Genomic DNA, 14,995 nt, shown 5'->3' on the forward strand with positions numbered 1-14,995 from the left:
TCCGTAGTTGGTCACGCCAAGGCGATTCCCATAGTGAAACACCTCACTCTGTTATCAAAGAACCAGGGATTACGTTATGTAACCCAACGGCTTGCAGTGTCTGACTGGTGAGGCATGGGTGTGAAGCTGTCTTTTTCTCTCATATTTTAAGCACAGTGCTGTTCTTAAAGCCGTTTCCTCAGTGTAGCAAGCTTTGCAAAATATTGACATGCACATTGAACTTTTCAGTACAAAAATTACAGTTTCAAAAAATGAAAACTAAAAAAGGACCACAAACACAAATACAGATAAAATACCCCACAAACAATAGTAGAGTTCAAATAAAGAAAATATGAGATTCAAGCACTTACTGATCCTCCTTGAAGTAAGTGAAACCAATAAATGGTAGCTGGTTGCCCACAAAGGCTTTAGGTGGAGGAAAGGTCTCAACATCTCCTTTCTCAATCTCTATGTCATCAAAGTTACTGGTGTCTATGTCACTGTTCAGCTCTGGAACAACTGGGGCCACAGCTGGAAGACAGAAACAGAGGCAGAGAGTCATGAAGCGAAAAGGGGGAAAGAAGGAGGTGGAAAGCAGGAGGGTTCGAGGAAAGTGAAAACTGCTGTTTTACATAAAATCAAACCGAAAACAATCTTGTGTCTGGGGATTTAAATTTGAAATACATCAAAAACCTGTGAACACTGATTTTTTTTCAGCAATTTGAATAAATGCATGTCCACTTTGGCTTTGGTTGTCAGCAGGTTGGCGTGAGCCTGACACCACTCCTTTTCCTGTACAGTGCTTGCTTTGTGCCCCATACACAGCGCCTTTCACAAACCATGCCAGGAGAGAAGGTTCCTTCTGCGCTCTCTTTTCACAGGAGCAACTTTAAAAGTCTGCAGACAAAAATGTGTCAAAGGGCCAATCAGATAAAACTAAGCTAGCCCTTTAGCCTATAAATAGTTCCTAATTAAGAAAAAAAAAATGCCATTATGGATCAAGTTCTTCAAACCAGTGCAGTTTTGGCTCTGAGTAAAGAGCCTATTACTACTAGGTCAAGACACAACCCCAACGTGACAAATGTCGAAAGATGGTGCAGAAAATACAGGGCCAAATCAAGCACAGGAATGAAACAAATGAGGGGGAAATAAAAAAGAAGCGACAGAAGAAAAAAAAAAAAAGCCAAAATGTGGTGAGACAGAAAGAGACTCGGGGCGCTCCATGGAGGCCCTTGTGGCACGACTTCCCAGAATGCTCTCTGATAGCGGGCGACTAATGACAGGCAGCCGTGGCCACAGTGAGAGTGAGAGAGCGGGAGCAACCCTCTGAACTGGGATGCCCCTCTCATTAGACCGGTCCACACAGGCCGCACAGCCTGCCCTGCCCGCCGCTAAGGGGGGGTGCTGCCTCCAGTCGCATCCATCCATCCATCCACCCATCCATCCTGCTTGTTTCTTTGCCCTAAACCATCACAGTGCTTAATAAACATGAACAGAACTCAGACGATAACACGCTGGAGACGGGGCCCAGACACAGCGGGGGGTAATATCACTCTTAAACTGACACAGAGGGCTGGGAGGGACGCGCAGCTCAGCGTGACACCACAATGGTAGCAGGGTCATGTTTGTAGAGTCTGTACAAGTGTGCGTGTGCGCATGCAAAAATGAAATGAGCCGAGCGGCACAGCCCTGGTTTCATGTTCCAGACTGCCAGGCTCTGATCAGAAGTTCGGTCTTAATCAGAGCCAGGTGAAGCAGAGACAGGGCGAGGCAAAGAAAAAGAATCTGAATTTAATTATACAGACACAGAAGTCCTGCTCATATTTCTAATATATCCTTTTCCTTTACCCCCCCCCCCCCCCCACCTTCCTGGTATAGAGAGTCTAAGTATTAAAATGCTAAATTTAAAGGACTACACTAGAAGACCAACACGGGTACTGATAGACAATAACTTCAGTATTATACAGCTAAGAATTTTTCCCTTCATGATTTGAATTTTATTTAATGCAGAAAGATTACAACTTCATTCATTTCCTAATATGCATGTGAGTAATGAATTCCATGTTAATATACATCAATATTTTTTATTTACAACACCACATTTTTCATCATTTTGTTCCCCCCCCCCCTCAGAAACATAAATTAAACCTGAAATAAAAATAATTAAATTCATTATTTCAGCTGCATCAGATAATCTTACAGAACATAGCAGTATCATATTCTTGTACATCAGATGTAACATGTTGTTTATCGATTTAAAAAGTAATTAGTAAAGGTTCACAAAAAGTCTCACTTAAATGGACATTTTATTTAATTTAGACATGTTAATACCGACAGTCTTTGAGCCACAGCATGCTGTGACTTTTGTCCATGCAGTTGTGTTAGTGTGTCTTCTTCATACATGTGGTGCAATCTAGTGAAAGATTAACATACTGGTGCTTCATACTAGTGAAGTATTAACTATATAATTCCCAGCTGTTTCACATGTCCAATGCTACACTCTATCATTAGACTATAGTTATTATTGATTCTCATTTCTCCCCACTTTATGATTTTGGAGTGGTATCCAAAATGAAAACTAAATTTCTACTAAATGGTGGCCGATTATCCATTTTTTCTGCATAATGTTCTCTCCTGCACTGCACAGCACCCTGTCATATAATGTCAGATATGAATGGCAAGCATATGGAGAGCATGTGTATCATACAAGCAGGCTTAATGACTCAGGAGCTGGAAATAAACTTCCAACTCAGACTGAAGTAAAACAGAACTGCAGAGGAATGGGCTGGAGATGATAAGAGAAGCAAAAAGTTGCACATTACCAGAAATGGAAATGTAGGCTGCACCTGCATTGTGGGATTTAAAATAAAAATAAAATAAAAAAAAAAAGCCACAGAAGCTACACTTACTGTCACGGATGTTATCAAAGGTCCACTGGTCGTTCTTAAAGAAGGGGTGACATTTTATCTCATCCACTCCCGTGCGGCCCAGACGAACCTTCCTGCACACAATGACAGGAGCAAGCAGTCAGATGGTGAGCAGAGTCGCCTAAGTGTGAATACACAACCCAGTACAGCACACCCCTTTCCTCCTCTCCACCCGCAATCACTAGCATGTCATCCCAAACACATAGTGGAGTGACCACTCTGCAGTGACCACACTGACCAGCATGGAGAACCACAAGACCACTGGTGCACAATGGATATGCCCGAAAACCTCTTCAGTCCAAGTTCCAAAGAGTAAAGACAGGAGGATCGGATACCAGGAGGGAACATCAAGAAATGCTAGACCTTCCCTCCTTCTCTTCTCTCTCCCTCACTGAATCTATACACACATTTTCTCTCTTGCTTCATCCCCTCTCCTCCCTCCTCCACCCCTGGGTACAGGGCTAGAGGGGTGCGGCAGTTTGGGCTTGCCACGTGTGGGACATTCCAGATCCAGCCAAGGGGAAGAGAGGGCAGGGGTGGGGAGGAAGAAAAAGAAGGAGAGATTTTAAACCTCGTCGTGAAAAAAGTGACATGCAGCCAAATCAGGCTTAAAAGCCATGTCTCAATGCCCAGAAAACTGCGAAAGAGAATTTTATAGACGAAAAGGGAGAATGAAGAAATGGAAAGTGGCACCAAGACAAAGTAGAAGAAGCCGTGTACAAATGAAGTGATGAAAAACACAGTGAAAAAGAGGAGATAAAAAATTCCAAAGGGAGAGGGTGATTATGCTTACAGAAGTGATTCAGCACAATGGGGAGACAGTGACAGAGCATGTGGGTTAAGTGGTGAATGCAGTCATTGGTCAGTGTTCAAGATGTGTGTGTGTGGGTGTATGGTCAGCTGTACACACATGCGAGATTCTGTCTGTGGTGAGAGAGTAGTGAGTGAGAAGGTAAATAAACCGAGTGAGGAAAAATGAAAGGCTGCTCTGTACTGATGCAGAAAGGGCCTGTGTTTGAGCCGCGTCAGGGGCGGAGTTACTAATGTAAACAGGAAATGGTTTCTTCCAGGGGGATGGAACACTAACCAGGATAATGACCCATACACCCATTCATCCAGCTTTTACTTTTAGAACTGATTTTACTAAAAATATTAAAGTATCTTAGTCGGACACATTCTGATTGGTTAGTTGGTCGCAGAAGCAAAATGAAAAAAATCTGAAAACTGAAACGCCACATGAAGACATGACAGATCTCAGTCACTTTGTCAGTCACAGGCAGATGTGATTGTGGTTATTGCTTAGTAATTACGTGTCAGGCAGGAAATCTAAAGTGCAGGCTCAATCCAAGGAGGCAAAGGGTGGTGCTATGAAGGTGCGTATTGTGGGCAAATATTCTATTAAATATCAAATATTTATTCTTATGCCATAAAAGCCACAAACTAACAAGGAATCAAACTTTTTAACAAGTATTATTTGTGTATGAAAGGTCTGGAATGTCTCTAATACAGTAAATATCCTTTATACTACCAAATTCTTATTAAAATCACAAAACATATGGGTTTATAATTTATAGCTCCATGTGCAAACCTGTCAGTAAGGAAGGCACAGATCAGATCTTTGGCATTCTGAGACATCTCTATATCATCTGGGAAGACGAGAGAATTCTGGTGGTTCATGATCTTCCCATAAGTTCCAACAAGGGACTCAGCATAGAAAGGAGTTTCACCTACAAGAAGTGAGAGAGGTCAAACCCTCAAAACACAGATCTATGAGCAAAAACTGTAAATTCTTATAATGTCTAATATAAAGGAAATCAAATTTTAGCATCCAAAGAGCAAGAAAACCAAACCCAATCTATCTATCGTATAGTAGCCCTCTCATCAAGTGTTTACAACCTCACTCCAAAATCCTGGGCTGAACTGTACATATAATGGGCACTAAATCATGTTTGGTTTATTAATAAAAACGACTGAATGAACATAACTTACCAACTAGCAGTTCATACAGAAATACTCCCACAGACCACCAGTCACACTCCGGGCCGTAGTAACTCTTACCACCCTGAGACTGGAGAACCTCGGGGGAGATGTAGTCAGGTGTTCCTACAGCTGTGTCACAGTGCACCATACCCGTCTGCAGACAGATGAATACACAACGTAATAACGAGAAAGTGACAGTAAAAGGTTGGAAACGACTTTAGGGCAGAAAGCAGAAATCAGCAGAGTTTCCTCATGATTTGACCTCTTAAAAAATCCCACTGTGGATCAATGAACCTGTGAAACTAACTTAAAAATACAGATTACTATATTTTCTTTTAGTACAAGCTGTTTATAAGCCTCCCTGACTGCGCTGAAATACTTCTGTGAGAAGGACATGTTTATAAATATTCAATTTAAGACAACATGTATGAAAACAAATCTTTACAATCTGAATCACAAGGGAAATATGTTTAAAGACTCTGAAGCTTCGTCTGACTCGACCAGACTGTTTGGATTATGAGACTAGAGAAGAAACTACATGACACACACTGCCTACTGGCAGTTATTCAGAGAGCTCAAATGAGTGAAACAAGCTATTATGAAATTGCTGTGGTCAAAAACAAAAGGATCACAAACACTTCCTGTCCCACAGCAGAGGCGGGACTGCCGCCTTGCTTAAGACTGGTTGTTTAGCACATAACTTCTGAGGCCTTTCAAAACAACATGATGTAAGAGATTCACTTCATTATATGAACACCTGGTGGTGCACTGAGGCCCTGACAAATAAAAATGCCAATTTCCTCTTTATTCAACTGACTCCAAATGTTCTGGCATGCTTTGTAACACAACTATAAACTTGACATACTGAGTCCATCTTCATGCAGGTGCCAAAGTCAGCCAGTTTGAGGTGTCCATATTGGTCCAGCAGCATGTTGTCAGGCTTAATGTCGCGGTGGATGAAGCCCATGGAGTGGAGGGCATCCAGCGCCAGCACTACTTCGGCTGTGTAGAAGCGAGCCCATTTCTCAGGGATGTCGTAGTTCATGGTGAGTGTGACCAGGTCTCCTCCAGGCATGAATTCCATCACCATATAGAGGTGGCGATTGTCTTGGAAAGCACAGCATAGCTACGAGACAGTGAACAGTCAGTGTTTAGCATGTTTAAAAAAGATCTATGTATGAATTTTTATCTCAAACTTAATGCTTATATGATGCCAGGTTATTACTCTGTATCTATATCAATATAAACCTATACTGATGCCCTACACAAAGGTTCAGCATTATAATTCTATGATAATTGCTGCATTGAGCAATTTTAAAATGCATAAATATCAAATATTTGAGCTTTCATTACTGTTGCATCTCTTTGTAGATACAATAGACAGTATGACTGGTTTTCCCACATGCTGCTTAGGGGCGTAACCAGTCAGCGCGTTATTGACTACGGCACATGGGGGATGTCATTATGGCCGAGGACCAGCCAGCAATCGACTGAGGATAAGCCAAGAACTGGCCATGGGCCTGTCACAGACCAGCAGCTCATTTTATGTGGCTGCATGTTTATTATTGTACAGTCTTTACCATACAAAATGCTTTAATATGATTATTGTTGGGAAAGAAAAATACTTGCTCATTTTGAATTTGATGGCAGCAACACATCTCAAAGCTGGGACAGGGCCATGTTCACCTCTGTGTAGCCTCCCCTCTTTTTTTAATAACAGTCTGCAAATGGCTGGGATCTGAGGAGACCAGCTGCTGGACTCTGGAGAGAGGAATTTTGCCCCATTCTTATCTGATATAGGATTTGAGTTGTTCAACAGTCCTGGATTTTTGTCATTTTTTTCCATTTCATGATGCACCAAATATTGTCAGCCCCTGGACCCGTCTCCTACCAAGCCACACAGTTGTAATAGATGCAGGAGGCAGTTTAGCACTGCCTTTCTGAAATATGAAAGGCCTTCCCTGAAAAACACATAAACCTTTTAACAATGATGTTGTCTTTCCTGGTGTGGAAGCTGCTAATTTCAGCAATACCATCAGAGATGCAGACTTTTGAACTGAGCACTGGTAACAACCCAGATGGTCCTTCTCTTTAGCCTGGAGGATGCAGGATGAACATTTTCCAAAAATAATCAAATTTCAATTTGTCTGATCACAGAACCATTTTTCCACTTTGCCTTAGTCCATTACAAATGAGCTTTGGCAAAGAGAATACAGTAGGGTTTCTGGACCATGCTCACATATGGCTGCTTCTTTGCACAATAGAGCTTTAATCCGCGATTGTAGATGACATGACAAACTCGGCTCACAAATTTTGCTCAGAGAGTGATTTCTGGAAGTGTTCCTGAGCTCGTGCAGGGATTTCGATGACAGAATCATGCCTGTTTATAATGCAGTGCCACCCAAGGGCCCGAAGATGACAGGCAATATTAGCTTTGCCCAGATACCTGGATTCTTTTGATGACAACATGTACTGTAGATGGTGAGCTATTCAAAGCGTTCACAATTTTACATTGAGGAACATTATTCTGAAACTGCTCTGCAATTTGTACACAGTTTTTTTGTAGATTGCTGAACCTCTGCCAAATCATCTTACTGGCCTGTTGCCAATTAAACTAATTAGTTGCAAAATGTTCTTCTAGCTGTTTCTTTTTAGTACCACTTATTTTTCCAGCCTTTTGTTGCCCCTGTCTCAATGTTTTTGAGGTGTGCTACTACCATCAAATTCAAAATGAGCTAATATTTTTTCTTGAAATAGTAAAACATCTCAGTTTAAACATTTGATATGTTTTCTGTGTTCTACTGTCAATACAATATGGGTTTAAGAGATTTTAAAATCATTGCATTCTGTTTTTAGTTACATTTTCCACAGTGTGCCAACTTTTTCAGGATTGGGGTTATAGATTTAGCAGGTGAAAATCTGGATATTGCAGTGTGAGGATGACTAGCAAAAACTGTGGTTGAAGGCAACTGAAACTTATGCTCTCCTTCATGCCTAGACATTCATTGAACACTTGTAGAAAAAAAATGGTGTGCACACCTGGACGACCCAGGGGCTGTTGGAGAAGGCCATGATGTGTCTCTCCTCCCAGAAGAAGGCAGAATCTGACCTTTTGATCATCTCAAATTTGCTGAGCTGCTTCATGGCATAAACCTTCTTAGAGGCCTTGTGACGGACCTGCAGAAGAGGACATGGCGAGAAAAAAAAAAAAAAAGACGTGAGAATGTAAACAGTGATAACTCAACAAGGACAATAAGGACAAGATGGTAAGAAGGTCACAATGACCAAGATAAGATGAGACACACAGAAACTGAAACAGACATAGAAGCCATAATTATAGGACACACCCATAAGAAAGACATGTTTACACAAGATTTCAAGCACAAACATACCATGTCCCCCATCCACACCCCCGTACCAGACTTCACATTCATCTCCCACACACTGAACCTGTTCAGACTTGTGTCTAACCAAGAGACTCAGCAGATACCAGATTCTACCAGCACAAGATGCAGACATGGGAAAACTGGGAGTCAGGGAGAGAAAATTTACTGATTGCTTTAAACTTAGACTGAGGCATGCTGACAATTAAAAAAAACAACAACAAAAAAAAACAACCTGAAATCAAATTGTAAAAGTTACACATCTGGTATTTTTAAAGACTGCTACTCCCTCTAGTGGTTTACAGATTTATGATGGCTGTTGAATTTAGGAACAACTGGAGAAATTCTCCTTTTATATCACTGCATTGCACTTAACACAGAATGCAGTTTAAAATGAAATAGTGGAAAACAGCAGTCAGACAGCCTTTTATTGACCCCTCTGAACTCACCAGCTGCACTTCTCCATAAGCACCTTTCCCGATCAACTTGACTTTCTCAAAGTCCTCCAGCTTCATCTGAAGTTCTTGCAGCTCGCTCACTAAATCTTTATCTGCAGATGGGACACATGTTAGAGCAGCAATGCAAAGATCAAGCTTTAACCATTTAAACTGTTTTGAGTTCTCCCAATCCAGTGGCATCTCCTGTGGTAGTTTAGAAGAAAACAGATTCTGTCAAGCCCCCAAAAAATAGTTATAATACCAACAGAAAAACAAGTAAATCAGAATACATAGATGTTTAATCCTATCTCTCATTTGTGGCCTTCGAAAGAAACAGTGCACACGGTGAATGATCTCATACAGCACAAATCAGATGCTGGACAACAAGGCAACTATTGCAAGCTCTGGAAAGTCATGCTGTTCATCACTAAGACACACAAACACACAAACACAAAACACGCGTGAGAACTTACATCTGCCCAGAAAGGCCTCTATGTTTTTGTTTTTCCGCAAGGGGGGATAGTTCAAGTCATGAACCAGTGCGCTCATGGAATCCTGAAGGAGAGAGGGGAAAAAAAAAATGTTTTTATTAGGAAGGAAATATACAGAAACAAACGTTCAGAAATTGTGTTTAATTTAAAAAAACAAACAAACAAAAAAAAAAAAAACTGGATCTTATTTGATGACAGTGTCACCTCCTGAACTAGTTTATACAATAGAAACACAAATATCATCCAACAGTGGAAATATTCCTTAGGTTGGGCTGTAATATTCACCGAAAATCTGATAAATATGAATCGAAATAACATACTTTATTCTGTCAAGGCAAATTGTGAAAGTTGGGAAGCTCCGATCTTGTGCTGGCTGATAGACGCAAATAAAACTAAATGAAGTAAAGGTGGAAACAGTTTACATTTTGGAGTGTTCTTAAGCGGGGAAACAAAATCAGATTGCTAAACCAAAAACAAACACAAAAGAACAATGGGAGGTTGGACAGACAGACAAAACATTTCATGCAACAACAAAAATTAGACACGTGATGCTGTTTTGCCTGCTAGCCCAAACACACAGACTTTCCATCACACACTGCAGTCAAGCATAACTCCACACACAGGAGAGCCGGACTAAAAGCTGGAACATCAACAGTGTCATTGGTGCTTAAATCGGCAGTGTTGTGTTTCATGTTGAATCAAAATGTGTCTGTGATCCAAAAGCATCTGGGTGGCAGGACAGAGCTCGGCGGGGGTAGAGTGTGTGGGTCATGGTGGGAGGGTGGGGACGGGAGGGTCACAGTGTACAATGATCTCTGTTCCCTAAAAAACAGGGGTCATGTTGAGTCATCCAGCATGTCGGTGTGTGTGAGGGCTGTATCTGGTTGTCTGTTTGTTCTGGGACATATGAGTGGGTGGAAAGGGGGCATGTGGAACAATTCTGCACCTTTAAATAGCATCGGTGAGGAGAGATCTCCCCCCAACCACACATGGGTGGAAATAGACCTAAAGGCTCAGAAGCTATTGTGGGACAGACAGCTTAGGGGCTTGGATTCAAGCTAAGAGCTCGAGGATAGGTGATCATTTTACAAAGGATCAGCCTGAGTAACGGTCGTAGTTATGGCGGCACCGAGGGAAATCTCTTTTAAAGAGTTTGAGCGATGGTGATGTGCAAATCCAGTCTAATTTTAGCAGGTTCGAGCAGAGTTTCCCCTGTAGTCTGTAGCAATGTGTGACTAAAATCATAAAATAACTTGTTCAGGCCGCTGCTTCCTGGTAGCTGAACCTAAATTTAAATGAGTGTCACTTTAAATGACTTCCTGAATCTTTTGTCATTGCTTGTTTCTAATATAAAAGATACACAATAAAAGGATTCATTCAGGGATTTGCTCAGCTGTGATCTTAAAACAATATTAAAGTGGAAGCCAAGTCCATCACACCTTGATTGATTAGTCACACAGCTTCAAGTATTTAATTTAAAAAAACGTATTATTCCATCTCCAGTCACTGTATGAAAAATTACCAACACAGTAGTTGTATTCCATTCAAGGAGAGCTGTAATTGTGCAAGGCAATGGATTCTGAAACTGGAGCAGCTAAATAAAAAGTAATCTTTTTTTAATATCTTATTTTCAGCTGGGATTTTCCTACAGGCACCAAAGATTAGTGTCGCCAATTCAGTATCAGAGCAAAATTTTGAATTATGGCCAGAAAGGTGTACAATGAAGCAGTGAAGCTCATCTTCAGCCTCTTGGATATATAAAAACATCACGTCATCATGTTATCCTATTAGACATTTAAAACATGTCCAAAAAATGTTTTTTTGCCCCTTAACCTTTTATTGCTGAACATTTTTGTTACCCTCCACACTTTCATTCTGGACACTCTGTGATATTTTATGGTGTAAAAGATTTAAGATTTAAATTTGTGGCCTCTTATTTTAGTCTCAGATTAGTCTGAGACAAAAACGATTAGACCCAGCTTGTTTAACTTTCACTGGAATCTGGACAAATCTGAACATGATCCTGTAGTTTAGTCTTCATTGCTTGTCCTTGCCTCCTGCGATAGCGTCTTCCACCAACTTCAGTACGAGCTGATACCGCCAACAGAGCCCAGTCAGCAACAATGGCTTAATCTGCTTGTTCCGAATGCATCAAAAAAGCAAATGGCCCGATCAGATCCAGATATACGGTGTCTGATCCATACACGTTTTTTAAATTCTTAACTAGGGAGTTGTCACACAGCTCTGATTGCTTCACTGCAAAGGCCATCACTCATTTCCTGTTTCAGAAAGTAAACAAAAGAACCTGCATTTTCAAAAATTTCAATCATGCTTAAGACTGGGAAAAAACATTCACTGGAATACTCAGAGCATTTGTTATAGGCGTCGACTGCTGCGGCACATAATGCACTGAGGTCGATAACTGCAGAGCTCCAAACGCCCTCTGGCATTAACATTAGCACAAAAACTGGGCGCTGGGAGCTTCACAGTATGGGTTTCCATGGAAAGCAGCTCCTTAGGTGTGATGTGTAGGTGGGCCCAGTACTTCTGTCCATATAAAGTACTTCATACTCTTTTTACTGCAAGCAACAATTTCAGCATTTCCACCACATATAAGACAATTCTGTTTATGATCGCATTTTTAGTACCTGGTTTGAAATTATTATTATTGTGCTCCCCTGAGGGGCTCTTTAAAGAAGGCCTATTATGCTCTTTTCTAACCCCATACTTTTATTTTTGAACAGTACTAGAGTAGACTCTGCGTGATTCACAGTTAAAAATAGCTTATTATTTATCCTCTACCGAGCCTTGGGGCAGCCCATCATTTCAAGCTCTGTCCAAAAAAAAAACCTGTTTTAGCTCCTCTTCCCTCAAACCGACTTTCCTCCGATTGGCTGCTGCCTCACAAATCGGGGAATTTAGCAGCAGATGGGCGGGGCTTGTGCACGCACAGCCAGAGCTGTATATCTGAGATTACCATATTAGGGATATTTGCTTTCTCTGACAACAAATAGATCCAAAAGTGGAAACAAACTGTCTAAAATGGGGTGTTTAAAGCAGTCTGAAACTTTGACCATGCTTAATATGAGTATCCACTACTGTATACATATTTTTTTATACATATATGATAGAAAAAATGAAAAGAATAATGAGTCCTCATTAAGTTTTATCATTTAGAATACTTCTGTGAGTGCCCAGGTGTAGTTCTCTGTTTTCTCAAGTCGATGTAAATGCACACTGCTGGAGCTGACAGGAATGATTATGCCTGACTTATTTATTTATTTATTTACAAAAACTAATTACTTGTGCATTTGTCAAAAAATGTGAATATATTCTCCTGTCTTGTCATCTAGGCTTTAAATCCTTACGTGGACATTTAAGGAGTTGTTCTCTGACAACTTGAATAATTAATTGCTCAGTTAATTGCTCCAGCACACCAAGCAACTGCGCAACAATTAAATTAGATGTTAATTTACTGACTGACGAACATCGCTCTCCATTATGATTTGGGACTCAAACACATTATTTGGTTCAGTTACTGTAAGCTCACTAGAACTCAGACCTCAAACATTCAGGTCTAGTAGATCAATCAATCTGATCAAGAGAAATTTCTGGAACATCTTAACTGAACAAAAGTATTGCCAGTTGCTACAATCACTAACCCAGCGAAATCATTAATGCTGATATACAAGATAACAGGTTATTTTCTTAAAGGGTCAATTTTAATGTACAAAACAAACAAACAAACAAACAAACACTCGTGTGTACATAAGCAGGATAAGCGTAGATAAACAGGAAATGGTGATGTGAGATCACAACAAGTTATCTCCATCTCAATTCCAGGAAGTGACTTCACCTTCCTGTGTTGTAGCTCCCTGCATTAGGCAGCATGATGGCCACTACAGAGCTACACCAGCTATAGCCGACTGTAGTGATATAAAAATCAAACATGATGATTAGAGAGATTTAGACTGATGACAGACGCATGCTAAAATGGATTCTGATCACTTTTTGGTCTGATTATGCAGTGACATAACTTGGGGCTGTTGTTGTACAACTAAGGAAGACTGTACTTTTGGCTCATGACTCAGTACTGGGAATAGACATGAACCAAAGGGCTGCTTCATGTAGGCAGCAGGTACATACAACATGAAATCTGCTGCACTGGTCTGATGTAGTCATCTGTTTGAGCTTCTGATCTAAAAAAAAAAAAAAAAATCTATCTAGATAGGTAGATCCCTCCACATGATTTGTTTTAATGCTCCAAAGACTTTGAGTATAAGAAATGTTTCAAGGTGTCCTGTTAATATCACACCTGTATGAAGCAACTGAATAACTTAAACAGTAAATGGACTCTATTGACTTTTTGCTGAGTCAAAGTGTGGCTGCAAACAGTTCTCTGTAGTGCACGCAGCCTATAAAACTTGATCCAGGCTGGTCATGTTCTCAAAGCCATCTCTGGGTTGCTAAGATGAAAACACTTTGGATTTTTTAATAAGTGCAGCAGTACATAGAAAAGATTTTTTACACAATGGCCTGCTGTGAGATCCTGTCAAGGCAATTACAGAAAGCTACTCAATTTGTGTCAGAGAGCCATGTGACCTGTTGGCTGAATACATTCTCAGCGCAGGCCGAGAACCTGAACAGGTAATCACAGACAGGCCCTGATGGAGTGGAGAAAGTAGGAATTTAGTTAATAGCTGATTGTAAACTTCACTGGAATTTCATTCACTCGTTGGAATGACTTTCAGTTTCAGCGAGTTTGAATCAAATTTTATTTCATGTAATTCTGTTGTAGGTTTAAAGGGGAGTGTATGGCATTCCACACAGGAAAGGTGGGGTCTGGCCTGTGCTGCATGCCCGATTAAAGGCCAAAGGAACATGACTGGCTTAACTTTGATATTCATTATCTCCTGTATTATTAAGATTATAATCCTACAATTCAACAACCCATTTTTTTCGCTTTCGGTTGCATTTTCCTTTTTTATTATTATTATTATTATCGTCACTTTTACTCCAGCTTTCGTTTTAACTGTTTTTCAAATGATCTGTGAGGCTGACAGAATAAGTTCTCACAAATATGTGTCTAACTCACTCCCCGGCTCTCAGTCTAACGATCATACCTGTATTAGAGCCTCGGGGTGAATACAAACTCACCAGCAGTGTTGCCAAGTTTAGTGCCGACTGTGGGTTCCTTATCAGGGACTCCAGCTTCGTCAGCCGGCTTTCGAGTCTGCTCTCCGCTCCCAGCATGATCACAATAAAGTGTATCCAGTTCAAATGACATTAACAAAAAAAAATGTTAACGCACAAAAACATCCGTGAGCCTGTTGTTTTCTCTCAGGTAACAGGCTGGCGACAGAGGCGCACTAGCTCCTCATGTCTGCTCTTGTGAACTGCGGCTTGAGTTGTCTGGTTAATTATTCATCTGGTACCCAGAAAAACCGCCTCACCCGCTTTTCATTAGTGAAAACCGAGCGTGTGTCGGGAGGCGAACGAGGTAAACTTCACTTTCAGGTAAGTATCTTCTCGCTGTAAGCCAGACAGGTAAAAGTGAATCTGAGTCGACCCGACGAGTTCAACCTGTGGAGCATTGCACGGTCAAGTTAGACCGCGCGCACAACAGCGACTTCCGGTTACAGCGGTCAACATAAAAGTCGTGAGAAACCGTTAAATCTCGAAAGTAACTAAATAAAAATAAACAAACATGACCGAATAAACAGAAGCTGAGAAAATGTCAGTCATTTTAAAATCTGATTTTCCAGACCTGCAATGCACACTAATTTTAAAGTTTAACT

At 40.8% G+C, this 14,995-nt stretch overlaps 1 protein-coding gene across 4 annotated transcripts in view; it reads right to left on the minus strand.

Annotated features, from left to right (window-relative positions):
• The window catches only part of LOC115774038 (rho-associated protein kinase 2-like), a 48,021-nt gene extending 33,169 nt beyond the window's left edge, over window positions 1-14,852 (minus strand). For 3 of the 4 annotated variants that reach the window (XM_030721055.1, XM_030721057.1, XM_030721056.1), the window contains exons 1-9: window positions 14,355-14,852; window positions 9,180-9,261; window positions 8,719-8,819; window positions 7,926-8,063; window positions 5,752-6,012; window positions 4,896-5,040; window positions 4,495-4,633; window positions 2,889-2,980; window positions 351-510 (exon numbers count right to left, since the gene is read on the minus strand). In XM_030721055.1, coding sequence (XP_030576915.1) covers window positions 351-510; window positions 2,889-2,980; window positions 4,495-4,633; window positions 4,896-5,040; window positions 5,752-6,012; window positions 7,926-8,063; window positions 8,719-8,819; window positions 9,180-9,261; window positions 14,355-14,450 — 1,214 coding nt within the window. In that variant the 5' untranslated portion in view covers window positions 14,451-14,852. Of the gene's footprint in view, window positions 1-350; window positions 511-2,888; window positions 2,981-3,144; window positions 3,302-4,494; window positions 4,634-4,895; window positions 5,041-5,751; window positions 6,013-7,925; window positions 8,064-8,718; window positions 8,820-9,179; window positions 9,262-14,354 lie in introns of those variants that run through there. The other variant, XM_030721058.1, reaches the window with a different exon arrangement.
• Window positions 14,853-14,995: the final 143 nt, after the last annotated feature.

The sequence above is a fragment of the Archocentrus centrarchus genome, chromosome 24 (genome assembly GCF_007364275.1).
Source record: "Archocentrus centrarchus isolate MPI-CPG fArcCen1 chromosome 24, fArcCen1, whole genome shotgun sequence".
NCBI classification, from domain to species: domain Eukaryota; kingdom Metazoa; phylum Chordata; class Actinopteri; order Cichliformes; family Cichlidae; genus Archocentrus; species Archocentrus centrarchus.